Raw genomic sequence first — 15,129 nt, forward strand, 5'->3', positions numbered from 1 at the left:
ACTGGTGTCTATTCAGGCGCCGGGAGGGGCCCCGGCGATGTCTGCCCGGATGCCTTTAAAAATCGGACGGTGTTTTTGTATCAAAAACAATCGTCCGATTCAAAAAACGTCGCCCGGGCGTCGCTCGGCGACCGGGCGATCCCCGCCAGATGATTTTTTTCAACTCAATAACCCCAAAAAGTATCGTCCGGACGCCATTACTTTAAACTCGACCATGCCCGCCCGATAAGCAAAATTTTTAGCTGCTGCCGTATGGTTTGTCACGATGGCCGGAAGGATATCGGCCGTTATTAAGATATTTTGGAGAAATATACCCCGCCCGTCGGCCGTTTGTCATTAATTTTGTGATTTTTTGGCATAAGTAGAAAATGGTTAAACAATAGCGTGAACGGTTTGAACCATTTAACTACATGTAAATGTATTTTACTACTGTCACACCGTTACGCCTTATTTTAACTGTCATTTTACGTACGGAATATTTAGCGGCAACACTGTTGCTTTTAAACGTTTAAAATCAGAAAACATCTTTCAATGACAGCTCTCTAAACGCTAACAAGCAATTTATTTTAAGTTCGTATTGTAAATTATTTCTTCGATAACTTTAAATAAAATGAATATGGTCGTTCCGGTTTCTCCGGTCTCTCTTAGATCGCAAATATAGACTGTAAGATTTTATTTTTACTGAAACAATTGACCTGTTATAGATCTGAGTAAGACCGATATAAAATATGTGTACCTGTCCATCGATCTTTAATATTTGCAGTTCTAAAGACCGGATGAGACTTGAAAAAAGACATCCTGTTCAAAACATATGATAAGTCTAAATAGTTGGACTAGGTCAAACAAGAGTTTAAAATGGACGGGATAGTGTAACATTTTTATACATGTTTCAAACATTTTAAGTAGAAACAATCTTTTTACTTGTTTGATTTGTTAGCTGAATATTATTTTTTCTGTTTATTAACAATAATCAATAGGAAAGCATTTTTCATATGGATAATATTATAGAGGATATTTCTCGCACATGTACTTACGCTGAAAAACAGTATGCCACATAGATCACAAATGTGTAAATTATGGCTACAGCATGATATAACAACAACCCTTATACATGTACATGTATTCCTGTTTTGTTTTGTTATTTTATTTACTATCATTACAAATCTAGCATTGTCATTGAGAGCATTTTTACGTTTGAAGTATAAAAATGCTGCTTTTGACGTCTTTTCAAAAATATATTTTAAAAGTTAAAACAGAAGACCAACAAAAAACAAAGCAATTTGTTCATGAAATTTGGGGACAAAACTAAAGACTACACATCAAGCAAATGTTACATTAGAGCACGTGAAGTAATGTTGTCATGTTGATACATGTATATCATCATAAAAAATGACGTTTGTCAAAGAATACCTAGTCTTTATTCATTTGTTCACTGTCATATTTATAATGATACCCTGAAGTAACATATTCAGACACATAACTGAAACACACTGACTTGTCTGAATGACGTGTCTGTTGATCTTTCATTATCTCGTCATCTCGATTTCTAGTTAAATATATTGTTTTTTTTTAATTATCTATGACTGTGGCAAATCTTTTTATAAAAAATATATATTTTTATGTTTGTTTAGTTTCTTTTGTTGTTTGGTCTTGATTTGATCTTGGGTTTGTCTCGGTCGTTTATCTAGTGGAGATAAAAGACGTTGGTATATAAAGATACAAATACGTCAGTTTATATTATATAAATATGTTCAAGTGCTTACATTTTATAATAAATTGTAGACATTTGAATATTTTGTACTGAAACCTTTTGTCCTATTCTGCTAATACATGAGGAGAGGCTACTATTGATTGACAAATTAAACAAATACTGTGAGGTCTTCGGACTACTTTTTGTCATGTACGGTTATTTAAATACCTACAAAATGTCACCTAAATTATCTTTCATAAGTTTTAACATGAAAATTAACCATCTTGAACCCTCATACAGCTCCTTTTTGGTCGTTGTTTTCATGTTCCGGTCTATTTCACCAAAAGCTGTTTGAAAAAGCCTGTTTGGTAAGGATATCCAATAGTTCGTTGTTTGTATTATATTTTTACTTCGACATATTAAAGTATCTTGAACTTTAAAATTATTGCTTTGTTTTTAACATTTTTGTCTTTACAGTAACAGTTCTTTTTCCATTCCAATTGCATTAACTTTAAATCAATGCTGTCAAGTAGTTTTAACATACTTCTTGTTAAATATCTTGTTGTTTAGTTTAGGAGATGAATCAACATAAGTATCTGATACTTGTTTTCATATCCGATTCCAAAATGTATAAGAAATATATTGTGTTCGTTTCTTTTTTCTTTTCATAACATGTTAATTATATATGTATAACAAACTCAATAACATTTGTAATGTACTACCATGTATTACATTATGAATAAAATATTGTTACAAAACTTCTTGTAAATTAAACTGTCGTTGTATAAGAAGTATTTCATTGTACACGCTTCAAGTTGACACGTGAGAAGTTAACTTAAAAACATGCTATCTGTTTCAATCTGCAAAACTCAAGAAACGAAGAAATATTATTCAGGTAAAGTCAAACTGGTTAAGTTTTTTTATTCGGACAATGATTCGTTTCTGAACTCATTTAATGTACATGTATGTGTTGGCAAGGACGAGGATCATTAAATTTGTTGAGTTTGTAAAGTTAAGTTAGCTTAAACCCTTAGTTGGAAATAACTTTACAGCAGCAATACAAAGTATGATAAGAAAGCCCATCTCACTAAAATAAAGTCAGAGAAAAAATGTTAACGTATGAACATATTTAACAAAAGCGCATCCGAAAAGTAGAGATATGTTAATCAGATACAAATGTAAGTCACTAGGTTTAAAGAGAATATCTGCGCAATAAATTGTTTCATATTTTGACACTTGGACGTGCGAAGGTGTCAATTTTATTGGCCATAATTTGGCCATGATTTAGCCTAACTGTCAATCTACCACTGCCAATGCATTGTTTACTATAACATCCGTTAAACTAAATAAAAAAGTAAGTATATATCTCAATATGTCAATCAGCAATTTTTATTTCCGTATTCTATGTCATGCATTGTAATAATGAAACATAAAATGGCGGGGAGTTACCTTGTGGTGGTGTATTTCTTTATTCCAGCCAAACAAGGCAGTTCTTTAATATGTCTTACATTTCATACGAACAATTCACTAATCAAAAAGATACTTTTATTTATCTTGTTAAGATACAACACCTATTTTAGATAACATATTTAGAGGCAATAAAGTAATATGCAAAGTGAAATCCAACATATGACGATGACTTCCGCCAACATGTAAACGATCAGATCTACCATCATGCAAAAGACCCCTTTCCATGTAACGTGTAATAGTTTTCTTTAAAAATGTGCGTTCAACGCAAAACTGTTTTATACGTCGGTGTATCACAAACAATTACAGTTTGATAACCGCTACAATATTTTTTAACTTTATAAGGAAACATGGCTACCTATTTAGCGACCATGTGCACTCTGTAACAATGGCGTATTTATTTCAGAGATAGATGTAAATATAGTAAGCATTAATATTGACAACAACGAAAACCACCAGCTGACAATGACAAGACAGATTTACCTACCGAGATAAATTAATAACATAATTATACATTTGTAATTTATTCTGTCCACATTGACTCTCCAGATATATGAAAATGTGATTGGATTCATTTTATTTCGATTCAAAACGAAATCCTTGTTTTGGTTGGTAAATGAAAATGTTTCATTAGGATATATAACTTAACTTTTATATTAAAATAAAACGAAACAGCTAAATGGTATTTACAAATGATCGGTGCATTACGAAAGACAATAGAAGTCATTATACTATGCTTCGGCATACAGATTATGGCGTGCTTGTTGTGCTAATAATGACATATATATGGAGAACAGGCTTTTCATAGGACTCTCAGATATTTATTTCGGTGCTAGTTTCTATAATCAGGCCATTTTATTTACTTTTATTATAGACACTGTGTAACTTAACTTAAAAAAGAAATTTAAAGCAACTATTCGTATTCAACATTTTATTTATCTATAAATTCATATAGCATACTTTACTATTCCGATTCCAGCACATGCTTGACTGAAATTAAACTACTTATCATAATCGTAAGTAGTTATGATAGGAACTTTACAAAGTTCACCAAACGATTTTATGTCAAAAGTTCACGTAAGAAAGAACTTTACTTTCACGTGGCAATGCATATGTTGGCTAAATTCAGCAAGCTTTAGTCCGTCAGCTCTGTGTTGCTTGCTTACTTTACAACGGATTACACATTTCTTAATTGAGTTGAAAAAAGTTGTTTTGATATTTATTGTCAACCTCATTTTAGTTTTGGGCGTATTCTGATCTAAATTTAGACTGTCCATTTACTGTAAAGATCTTACTTCCTGACTTTCGTAAATTTACTTAGGAATTGCACTTTAGTATCTTGAAATGACTGCAGCATGAAAGTATCAAGAAACCAATGGGCAATAGTTTTGTAAAGCGATTGTTTATTCCCTGCGGTCTTCAGACCGCAGGGTATTGGTACGCGTTTAACTTTTGAGGCATGGAGGAGCACGTGACCTGTTTTCGGTACATGGAGGAGCATGTGATCTGTTTACCGTACCTGATTGGTTAATTGACCTTTTCGAAAACCTAGCTAAATACCGTTTGCCGGTACGTTACGGATTTACCTCTAGGGAATTAGTCCGAATTACACCTAATTAACAACAAAAAACTATTACGTGATATTTCTAATTTTCTATAATTATTTGACCGTTTAAGGTGGAAAAACTTGAATGATGTGTTTGAAAATTATCAATGTTTCTTTAATATCTATCTCAAATTTTACAAAAAATAAATGGTTTATACTGAAAATCTACAAAATTAAAATATTCGTAGTGGCATCTGCCATACTAAATAGAGATATTTTCTGCATAAACTTGTGTGTTTACTTTATTTCTTTTTTGCCCGGAATTATTCAGAAAATGGTATTTAATCATTTTCTTAAAAATAAATAATTGTTTTATGTATGACCTTCTCCGGTCTTCATGCAACGGTCACCAGTTTCTTAAGACCTTCTTCTATATTGATCGATTATTGTCAACTATCTTCCTGATACAAACGTTTATTTATCCCCCCCCCCCCCCAAACAATGTTGAAAATAGTTAAATGAAATATCTTTATATCATTTAAAATGTTCCCCGCAGGAAACCATTTTACTTGTACTGTACTTAATTGTTTTTGAATTAAGTTTAAGATGTCATGGAAATATTCCGGCATTTGGCAAGTCATTGTGTGGTGCGGGGTTTAACCCATTACTTCATGAGCATTTTGTGAAAAATGGCTGATTTCATTGAAAAGTCTCCCGTTACAAGTTCAAATTGCTATAAAACTATAAAAACTGCTTCAATACTAATCAAACAGAAGGGGGCACACCCCCCTTCTGGCATCCCACGAATGTATTCATCTGTGGACAAAATACATGTGACACGGTATATTACATGTACATATAACTTTTCTTCTAAACACGATTGCTATTAATTACTCATAAAATTGCAACTGTAAAAACATATCAGATATACATGTACATTTCGGATAGACATTGGGAAACGCCGCCACAACTAAATTTCAAACACAAGTATAAAAACTTTACGTTTTCTGTAAACTTTAATAAAATCTACATCGCATAGCACTTTCCGATTTTTGATATTTGGCGTAGAATTTACAAAATGTATATAAAAAAAAGAAAACACTTGGCTCCTGATTTTAGCGACATGCACTAGCTCGGAAGTAGCGATAGAGCGATTTACCGTATACATGTACCTCCGAAAGAGGTAGCTCTATCATTTATCATCATGCGGCCATGCAGCGCAGCTGACCATAACTTGTTTAAGGCCAACCGAAGTAACATTCTTGTAAAGTTTCATCACTATTGGCCAAGTGACTATGAAGATGTCATTTAAAGCTCATTTCTAATTGTTGATCTGGTGGCCATCTTGTTCACAGACAGGAACCTTTTAGCAAGTTTTAAAAAGGACTTACTTAAATCAATACTACACAGTTTCATCAAAATCTACAAATGCAAAATAGAATCATTTCAGATTTTTAAAGATGACCTCCCAGGAATCATTACTATAAAATTTCATCACAAATGACCAAGCTGTTTTAAGCCACTGATGCCAGGGGTATTCACAATAGCTCATCTTGAACATTTGAGCTCAGGCCAGCTGAAAGTTAAAACTTTTGTAGAATTCCTCTAAACAATGTTTCTAAACTTCAGCCATTGTAGTTTCTAACAATATATTTAAGTGTTTATAAATATTTATAATTCTATGTAAACTAAGAGATCCTTGGCATGATTTAAATAACTTAAAAAGACAACATTACAGGGTTGCCAGCACCACAGATAAATAAAATTCCCTGACTTTTCCCTGACCAAAACTACCGAACTTAAACCGCCTCCACCTCCCCTACAGCTGTCCAATCCTCCCATACTCAGATTGTCAAAAGTCATGTTAAATGAAATACAAATATAAAACTACAATGTATAACAGCATACAGCAAAAGCTATGTAAAAATAATGAGTAGCTCATTATTAGGTTCGGTCAAATTCATACATCCAATACATGTACATCACTAGGACTTTTCAAACCTTCAATTTCTTTTCAAGATGTTTCACAATTTTCATTTCTGTATCTAGCTCTTTTCTTTTCCAAGACTTCTCCCTCAGTGCATATGACTTGACTAGTAACTCAAGACTGCCATAGCGAAAAAGAATTAAAAGAAACAATAACTGTCTGAGGACAGTAACGCTCGACTATTCAAAAAGTTGTCACAAGGGTGTTTCATTAAGTAATGAATGCTTAATGCTTACCTATATGAAAACATAAAATTGTCCGAAAAGATACAAAGGCTTGTTATTAAGATGTTTTATCGAGTAAATCACTGCTTTTTTATTATGAATGCATAAAATTGCCCCAAAAAAGGCACAATTTACCTTTCAGTAGCTTACACACAAAAACTTAACCAAGAATTTCTAAGTCGAAAAAGGGGCATAATTATGCAAAAAAGCAAATCAGAGTTATGGGACTTGTGCCAATTATCTTACATAATCACAGAGAACAAGTGTGTGAAGTTTCAATCCATTCCCTTCAGTAGTTATGGAGATACCAGCTTACACGCAAAAACTTAACCACAGGGACACCAACAAATGGGTGACTGCATTAGCTAGATTATTCTGTGAATAGTCGAGCTAAGAATTGTATCCTTCAAAATTATTTTTCCCTAACTTTTTAGGATTTTTAATTTTCACGGACCAATTTTCAAAATTCCCTGACAATACCCCCCCCCCCCCGACCTTGAAAAAATATCAGATTTCCCTGACTTCAAGTTCACTGGCAACCCTGAACAAATATTCTACATGCCTGTATTAAAGATTTAATCTTAAAATATACTGTTAACAAACTTTACATCTATCATCTTTTTCAGCATATAACTTTTATAGATGTGGAGTTTTTTTCAAATCTACAAAGTGATCTATAAGGAAAGGTTGATGACATAAATTGTGGATGACTGGGGACGAGAATATTGCATGTCCCAAATCTGAGATGAGCTAAATAATTAAATAATTTAGCAGTTTTAGCTTGTGTAAAGCATATTTTTGTACAGTATCAAACAATTCTAACTTCATTGTACTTATTATAAGTAAGTGTGCCTAGGTTGTTGTATAAAATACATGTAGGTTTAAAATGAAAAGAAAAGTTACTGGTGGTATTATATCAATAATTTATTCATATCAAAAGACAAAAATGTTTAGTCTTATTACCTAATGCAACAATAAATTGTAACCAAGCCCATCGATCCTTGGGTAAGTACAGAGATAATGGTAAATACCAAGTTTTTTAATCTTAAAATGTTTGTGTCCACAATGCCAGGTCATAATGCAGTGGTTTTGATCTGAACCAAAATGGCTGCTATACATCCAAATCTTAGTAAGGGGCTTAAACTGAGTTTTATTTTCTGTTTCCTCAAAAGGGCCATGGTTACATCATTCAATTTTTACATCAGAACAACCGAAATTGAAATAAAATTATTTGAAAAAATTATGGATTGGTAAACAGGCTGTTAAATCTAGTTAAAACTAATGTGAATTTTGTAAACAGATAATATAGAATAATCCTAGAATTCCTTCAAGTAATGAAGGTCATTTGATTGAAGTCAGTTAATGTTGAATAATGTTATAAATGTATTAATAATAGCCAAATTCAAGGCTAGTGGTGACATGATCACTAGGTCAATGTATAGTTTTATCTCTAATCATGATTTTCATCATGTACGTCTATAAATAGGAATTTCAAACCAGATCATGACCATTTCTAACCTATTTTCATCTGATAAATAGACATTGTTCCAACAACAAGTTAGTACAAAATTACATGTATAAATACTAGTCTGACTTCAAAACAACTTATGTTAGGGTGAAAGTAGAATATAAATGAGCAAACAGGACAAAATATGTGAATGTACAGATTAAAGCTTCACGTTTCTAAATGAATTAACAAAGTTTTGAACAATCAATATGAAAATAAATAGATATTGAAAGTTTCTAAAATGTTTGACTTTTCCAAAATCCTTAGGTAATTCAAGCACATTTTATGACATGCTTGTTTGTTTTACATTATCAGTTAAAATATCTAAACTATATAAACAACTTCATGAATAATCTTACTAATTATCATGAGTGTAGAAGCATGCTGCTTTATAGAAAAATTCACAATATCATCAAAGTAAAATGATTTTATTTTTACATAACATATAAATGTTAACACAAACTGGACACATCAAAGAAGAGCACCACCTCCGGACCACTCCAGTCTCTGTAAAGTAAATAAAACAGACAACTTATGACATGTTGAAACATCTTATAAACCCTAAGGGTTTTGCACTAATTTGAATACTGCCAGTTCTGACAGAATACTGAGCAAAAATTTATTGACTAATAAAATAAAACAGTTGTTAGATCTCATTATTTTTAACCAAATTTATCTAGTTTTCTCAAAAAGCAAATTTGAATGTGGTTTTTGGCATTTCATTATCTTTTAATCTGAAAAATAAAGGAAAATATGAAGTGACCAACTGATTGTGGCAAAATGTTGGTAATTACATATAGAATTGTGATTTTCATTGACCTGAAGAATGTCTTACACCTGTATCTGAAGGTTTATACATGGAAACCTAGTTTCTCAATCTACAAATCAGTTGAAGAGAAACAAAGAAAAATTTCAATCTAAGAATCATAATAATATTCTAAAAAAAGAGACGATCTTGATCACCTAAAGCAATTAAACAAAAAGGTATGTGAAAATTACACACACACCTAAAAAAGTAGGTATCAACATTTTCCAGAGTATTAAGTTATAAAAGTATATATGACTGATATTAAACTATTCATAGATATCATTAAGTTAACAAACTTGCCCTTGTCATATAAGTTGTAAATGATCATTCATTTATTCACAGCTGGCATACATATGAGCTGTGTCACGACAAAACCAACATAATGGGTTTGCGACCAGCATGGATCCAGACCAGCCTGCACATCCTCGCAGTCTGATCAGAATCCATGCTGTTCGCTTACCAACTCTATAACAAGTAGAGAAAATGATAGCGAACAGCATGGATCCTGATCACAATGCGCGGATGCGCAGGCTGGTCTGGATCCATGCTGGTCGCAAACGCACTATGTTGGTTTTGTCATGACGCGGCTCATATAATGATATTGTAGTTGAAGGGAAGCAACTGTTACATATTCCTTTTGCTTGGTCATTCATTCTTCCATTTGATGAATCAATTGAATTTGATATACTACTTTATCATGCAACTGCTATGGTAACCGCCAGGTAATACTTGCCTGATTATTATTTTTGATATCAGGTCTGAGTAAACCAATGAAGAATGTTGTTCAGTGTAGCCAAACTATCAATTTACAAATTTTACACGTCTAGGTAAGCAACTCTCTGATTGTCAAATAATAGTCAGCTGCCTAACATATTGGCAGGTACAACTCTCCACTCATGCAATAATTGGTCATGACTTAATACTTTTACAGGGAAGTTGAATTTTCTTTGATGAAAAGAAGATACAAAATGGAAAATTTGTCCCAACGCAATCAAAGTGAGACCTGTACAGTATTTTTTATCATATATTGACAAGAGCTGTCTATAGGACAATGTGCTCTACTCTTCTGAGTGCTTGACAGTTGAACAAGAGCTTGAATAATGTAGAATTTTCTACGTTCTTCTACGTTCTCTAAGTTCAAAACGGTCCTTAATTCTGCCAAAATCCACGTTAGAGTTATTGACATTGGACAAAGCCCTCCTATTATGCTCTCAAATAAGTGTGTTAAGTTTCAACCCATTCCCTTCAAATGTTATAGAGATGTTAGCATGCATATAAAAACTTAACCAAGAATTTGTAGGTAGTGAAAAGGGCATAAATATGCAATAGAGCAAATCAGAATTATGGGAATTGTGCCAATCAAATTAGATAATCACATAGAGCAAGCATGTGAAGTTTCACCCAAATACTTTCAGTTGTTTTGGAAAAACCAACTTGAATGCAAAAACATAACCAAAGTGTGACGTCGAACCGATGCCTGGGCAAGTACAACAGTTTTCCCAATTCTTGGAACTCAAGCTAAAAACTTAAAGTTAGTTAACATATTGGCAATTTGAATACAGGGTATAGTAAAGCCCTCAAAACTTTTGCCCATAAAATGAGCTTGATACAGGAGTCCAAATTTCTATTTACAGTCCTTCAACTGTAACTTACAATAGTTCTACTGTAGTTATTGAGTCTAAATTGGAAATTCACGGACTTTCATATTTGACCTCAAAATCACGTGTGAAGCTTAAGTGAACACTTTAAGTGGTATTAAAGATAAAACTTAAACCAGAAATTTTCTTGCACTTGAAACTATAACTACATTTTTGAAGTTCACAAAGGACCATGATTAATTCAGATTACATGCCAAAGTTCTGGGTCTTGGAAAGGGAACAATTTTGATTAAAAAAAACCACAAATCAATCAAAATTCATGGAAGAATGATGGGCGTTGGTCAACAGCTTCCAACAATGAACCTGAAAACATTTTTAATAGTTTCTAGTGAATACTTGAAGAATGACCATACTCATAAAATTTAAGCAAGAAGTTAGGAATTTTGGACAGAGAACTCTGATTATGATTTCATGCAAAATTTAACATCTTCAATCATGTCAATGGTAGATGAAATGGAATGTTATACAAGTTGCATGTAAAACTACAACCAAAGTGATACACTAACACATGGGTGAGTAGCATAGCACTGCTTAAAGTTACAAAGTTTAATTAAATTTCAAACATACCCTTTGTGCTTCTACAAATGCCAGCCAATCAGATGGTGTTGTAGGTAATAAGCCCATGGTTTGACATTTATATACAGCCAATGCAAGACATACAACATTTCCAAACATATAGACAAACTTTTGTAAAACATGCTGTGGGCCCTCTATCATCTTGAATGCAGCTGAAGAAGGAAAAAATAGACAGTGATAAATAACAAATTGTGAAAAATAAATTTTGAAAGAAATAATGATGCTAAAGGGATATTTTAAAAGAAGACTGATGAATGACAATAGATTTTATCCTTAAATCTCACCTGAATCTGCAGGACTTTTAAATACAAGTCAACTAGAATATGCTACATGTATTAAATAACTTATACAAGATTTAAATGTGTTTTCCTATGTTTGTCTATATAAAACAAGGCAGTCTGAAGGACTAAGCTAAATCCCCTTCCGCAGTGAACATGAATGTGTACTTCTTGACCTTTTACCAACCTTAATGTTGTGTCATGCATATCATAAGCACATAGTCTCTTGATGATAATGATTTTTTGTGCCAAGTTATTTAAGATCTTCCATAAAGTCAAAAAGTTATGGAGAACATATAACCTTGACCTTGGGTGTAGCAACCTGGATGTTGAGTTCTGCAGATTGTGTCATGGTGTGGATCATTTGTGCCCAGTAATTTTAAAACCTTTGAATTATCAAAAAGTTATAGAGCTAACATGAAAAATAGACGTTTTTACATTGGACCTTTGAGTGTGACCCTGACCGTTAGGGTTGTGACTTGGTTATTGTGCTTTGCCAGTGGTATGATAATGGTGACCATTTCTGCCAAGTTATTTTAAAACATTGCAGCAGTTTAAATGTTTTGGACAGACACTAAATTTAGTCTTTATAACATTTGACCTGTAAGTGTGACCTTGACCTTGGGGGTAGCAATTCAATTATTGCACTCTGCACATCGTCTCATAATAATGATCACTTGTGCCAAGTTATTTCAAAAAAATTTCAGCGGTTAAAAGTTATGGTACGGACACGAAAGTGTTTCGGACGGACAGACAGAGGCCATTCCTATAATCCCCTTTCGGCTATGCGGAAGGGGATTAATAAGTGGCCAAAGACAGGACCATTTTTGATCTGGGTTGGGGATGGGTGGTCGGATGGGCATTTATATAACTGTTGTAAGACCAAAAGCTGATGCTACATGCCAAATTGTGTAATACTTTTGCTCTGGGCACTCCAGTTTTGGAGGGAAAAAAATCTATGTTTATATGTTTACAATTAAGACTACGATTATTTGTATGAAAAAATATTGTATCTGAATTATCCTTAAGATATTCAATGAAACCCCAGGGCAAGGATTTTTTTACCCTAAGAGCATGATTCACACTACTTTTCTATTGGCCTACATTCTTCTTCGATTAAAATATATACAATGAAGTTCCTTGTTGACTGAATTATATGTGACATATGTGATGATATCCTGTACGAAATTTTCTGCACGGAAATGAGGCGGAATTCAATGGCAGATTCCGCCCAGAAATTTAAATTCTCCCCCAAATATACAAGTGTTAAACCATTTGCTTTTGGCACGGATTCCGGCCGGATTCCAGGCGGAAACGGGACGGATTCTGGGCGGAATTGAGACGAAATATGCAAATGAGTTGGGGCGGAATTTTGAAGCGGAATCTTGGGGCGGAATTTTGAAGCGGAATCTTGGGGCGGAATTTTGAAGCGGAATCTCGGGGCGGAATTTCGGAACGTAATTTTGGAACGGAATTGTCGAACAAAATTCTGAGCGGAATTCTGGGACAGAATTCATGGGGGCGCAATTTTTATGAGTTTAACATGATCACATTTTTTGGGGATAAAATTATCAATAATGTATCACATTAAATTTTCTTTCACAAAATTTAATACATATCCTTTAGTCCAAATACAGAATAGAATACCATACATTCACTATAACACAAACAGTTTTTTTCTACCTGCAGGTTTTGGTAGGAACTGGTTTTCTTAGAATCCAACACTTTGTTTTTTTGCAATTTTTTTGCTGAGTGTTTCAATCATAAATTTGTTTCAAATGTTTCTGATTATTTAAATTACTATTTCTTTAATTGATGTCTGTTTTAAGTCCACTGCCTGTGTTTCCAAGAACTTCTTGTGGTTGTGCTCACCTTTAATAATAAAATTAATAATTAATTAAACAAAAATGTAGTAATGAATTATGTTTGATTGCATAATTATATGCAGTTATATTTCATTTTTTTTGATAATATCAAATTTTATGTTTCAACAGTATCAAATATTAACAGTGCTTATGCATATTCAAAGATACTAAAGCTTACGCAGTATTATCTTATTTCAGTGCACAAGTGTTTAAGAATTGCTCTGTGTAAGAATTAATGAACTGCTTTATTTGTGACACTATTTATTGCTGGTTATGTATTTTTTCAAGGAAAGATGTTGAATAGTAAAGTATTGAGATTAAAAAATATACCTTTTCAGGATTAATACTGCACATCTTTATTGAAACACCTTGCATCTCACAGTCAGCACTTAACTCCCAGTCTGAAAATATGAGTGTAAAATGTAATTTTAGATTGTTCCATTGGAAACACAACACATACATGTTAAATAATAAATGATTATGATGACCCTGTTCAGCTGTACAAAACTTCTGAATTTGTACCATTTATTCCTATTTAATCAAATTGACTTAATTTGTTTAATTTCCAGGAAATGAAAAAGATCTACTACATGCTATTAATTTATACAATACACACAATCATTATATAGAATCATTGAATAATTTATATTTTACAGTCATTAAACATGTAATAAAGATTTAAAACAATTATCAGAAAAAAACAAATGTATGAAGTTGAAAATATAAAAACAACATTGACCTCTTGTTACAAATTTTAGTTTGCTACCATTGATAGTTTGATATAAAACTTGTTTCAGCATTAATGTAACTAAAGGTTTATAATTACCTGATTATGTTGTTCATCTCCTTGTCCCATGTTTTCACACTTATTTATCATACCAATACTAAAACACTTTGAGATCTTAAACAAAAGTATATCTCCAAAATTGTTAAAATATCAAGTACATCCTCTGTTATTTGCACTCTTTTTGCTGACCCAGATATCTTAGAATTCAAAATTCACAACTGTATAACTGCATGGACAGGTCAATCATTATGTAAAACAGGGTTAATTTACTCATCATCTCATTTTTTTTACCTCCATTCATTGAATGTAACAAAAATTCAAGTAACAAATAGATATATATATAGAATTTAAAAATCATTACAAATTTCTGAACAAAAAAAAAAATTGCAATGTCCTAGACAAATTCTGCATATGAAATTTATAATGTTATCTCTCCCCAAAATAATTCAATGGAACAGCCTGATCTGTTGGAATGACCAGTGGAGTAAATTAGTCATGCAAAGAGTTTAAGATGGTGGGAAACTGCTGGTCAGTTGAGTTTTATCAGAGCTCTGATCTGTGTAGTGTAAAATCTCAGTGGATATATATTGTAGTATTTATTTACCTAAATGAAAGCAATTATTGGGCATATTGGCTGATCAATTCTGTATAGATTAAAAGGGCATACTATATGAGATTATTTCATGCAATGTTTTTGTTTTGTTTTTGTTTATTTTTTTATAACAAAATCATGATT

The 15,129-nt window shown here is 32.5% G+C and overlaps 1 protein-coding gene across 1 annotated transcript in view; it reads right to left on the reverse strand.

Annotated features, from left to right (window-relative positions):
* Positions 1-7,820: 7,820 nt before the first annotated feature.
* The window catches only part of LOC132730544 (ER membrane protein complex subunit 4-like), a 32,354-nt gene continuing 25,045 nt past the window's right edge, over positions 7,821-15,129 (reverse strand). Inside the window, exons 4-5 of the mRNA XM_060716500.1 lie at positions 11,455-11,615; positions 7,821-8,928 (exon numbers count right to left, since the gene is read on the reverse strand). Coding sequence (XP_060572483.1) covers positions 8,893-8,928; positions 11,455-11,615 — 197 coding nt within the window. The 3' untranslated portion in view covers positions 7,821-8,892. The remainder of the gene's footprint in view (positions 8,929-11,454; positions 11,616-15,129) is intronic.

Source organism: Ruditapes philippinarum, unplaced genomic scaffold (genome assembly GCF_026571515.1).
Source record: "Ruditapes philippinarum isolate M1 unplaced genomic scaffold, ASM2657151v2 ctg185_1_1_1_1, whole genome shotgun sequence".
Classification (NCBI taxonomy): Eukaryota; Metazoa; Mollusca; class Bivalvia; order Venerida; family Veneridae; genus Ruditapes; species Ruditapes philippinarum.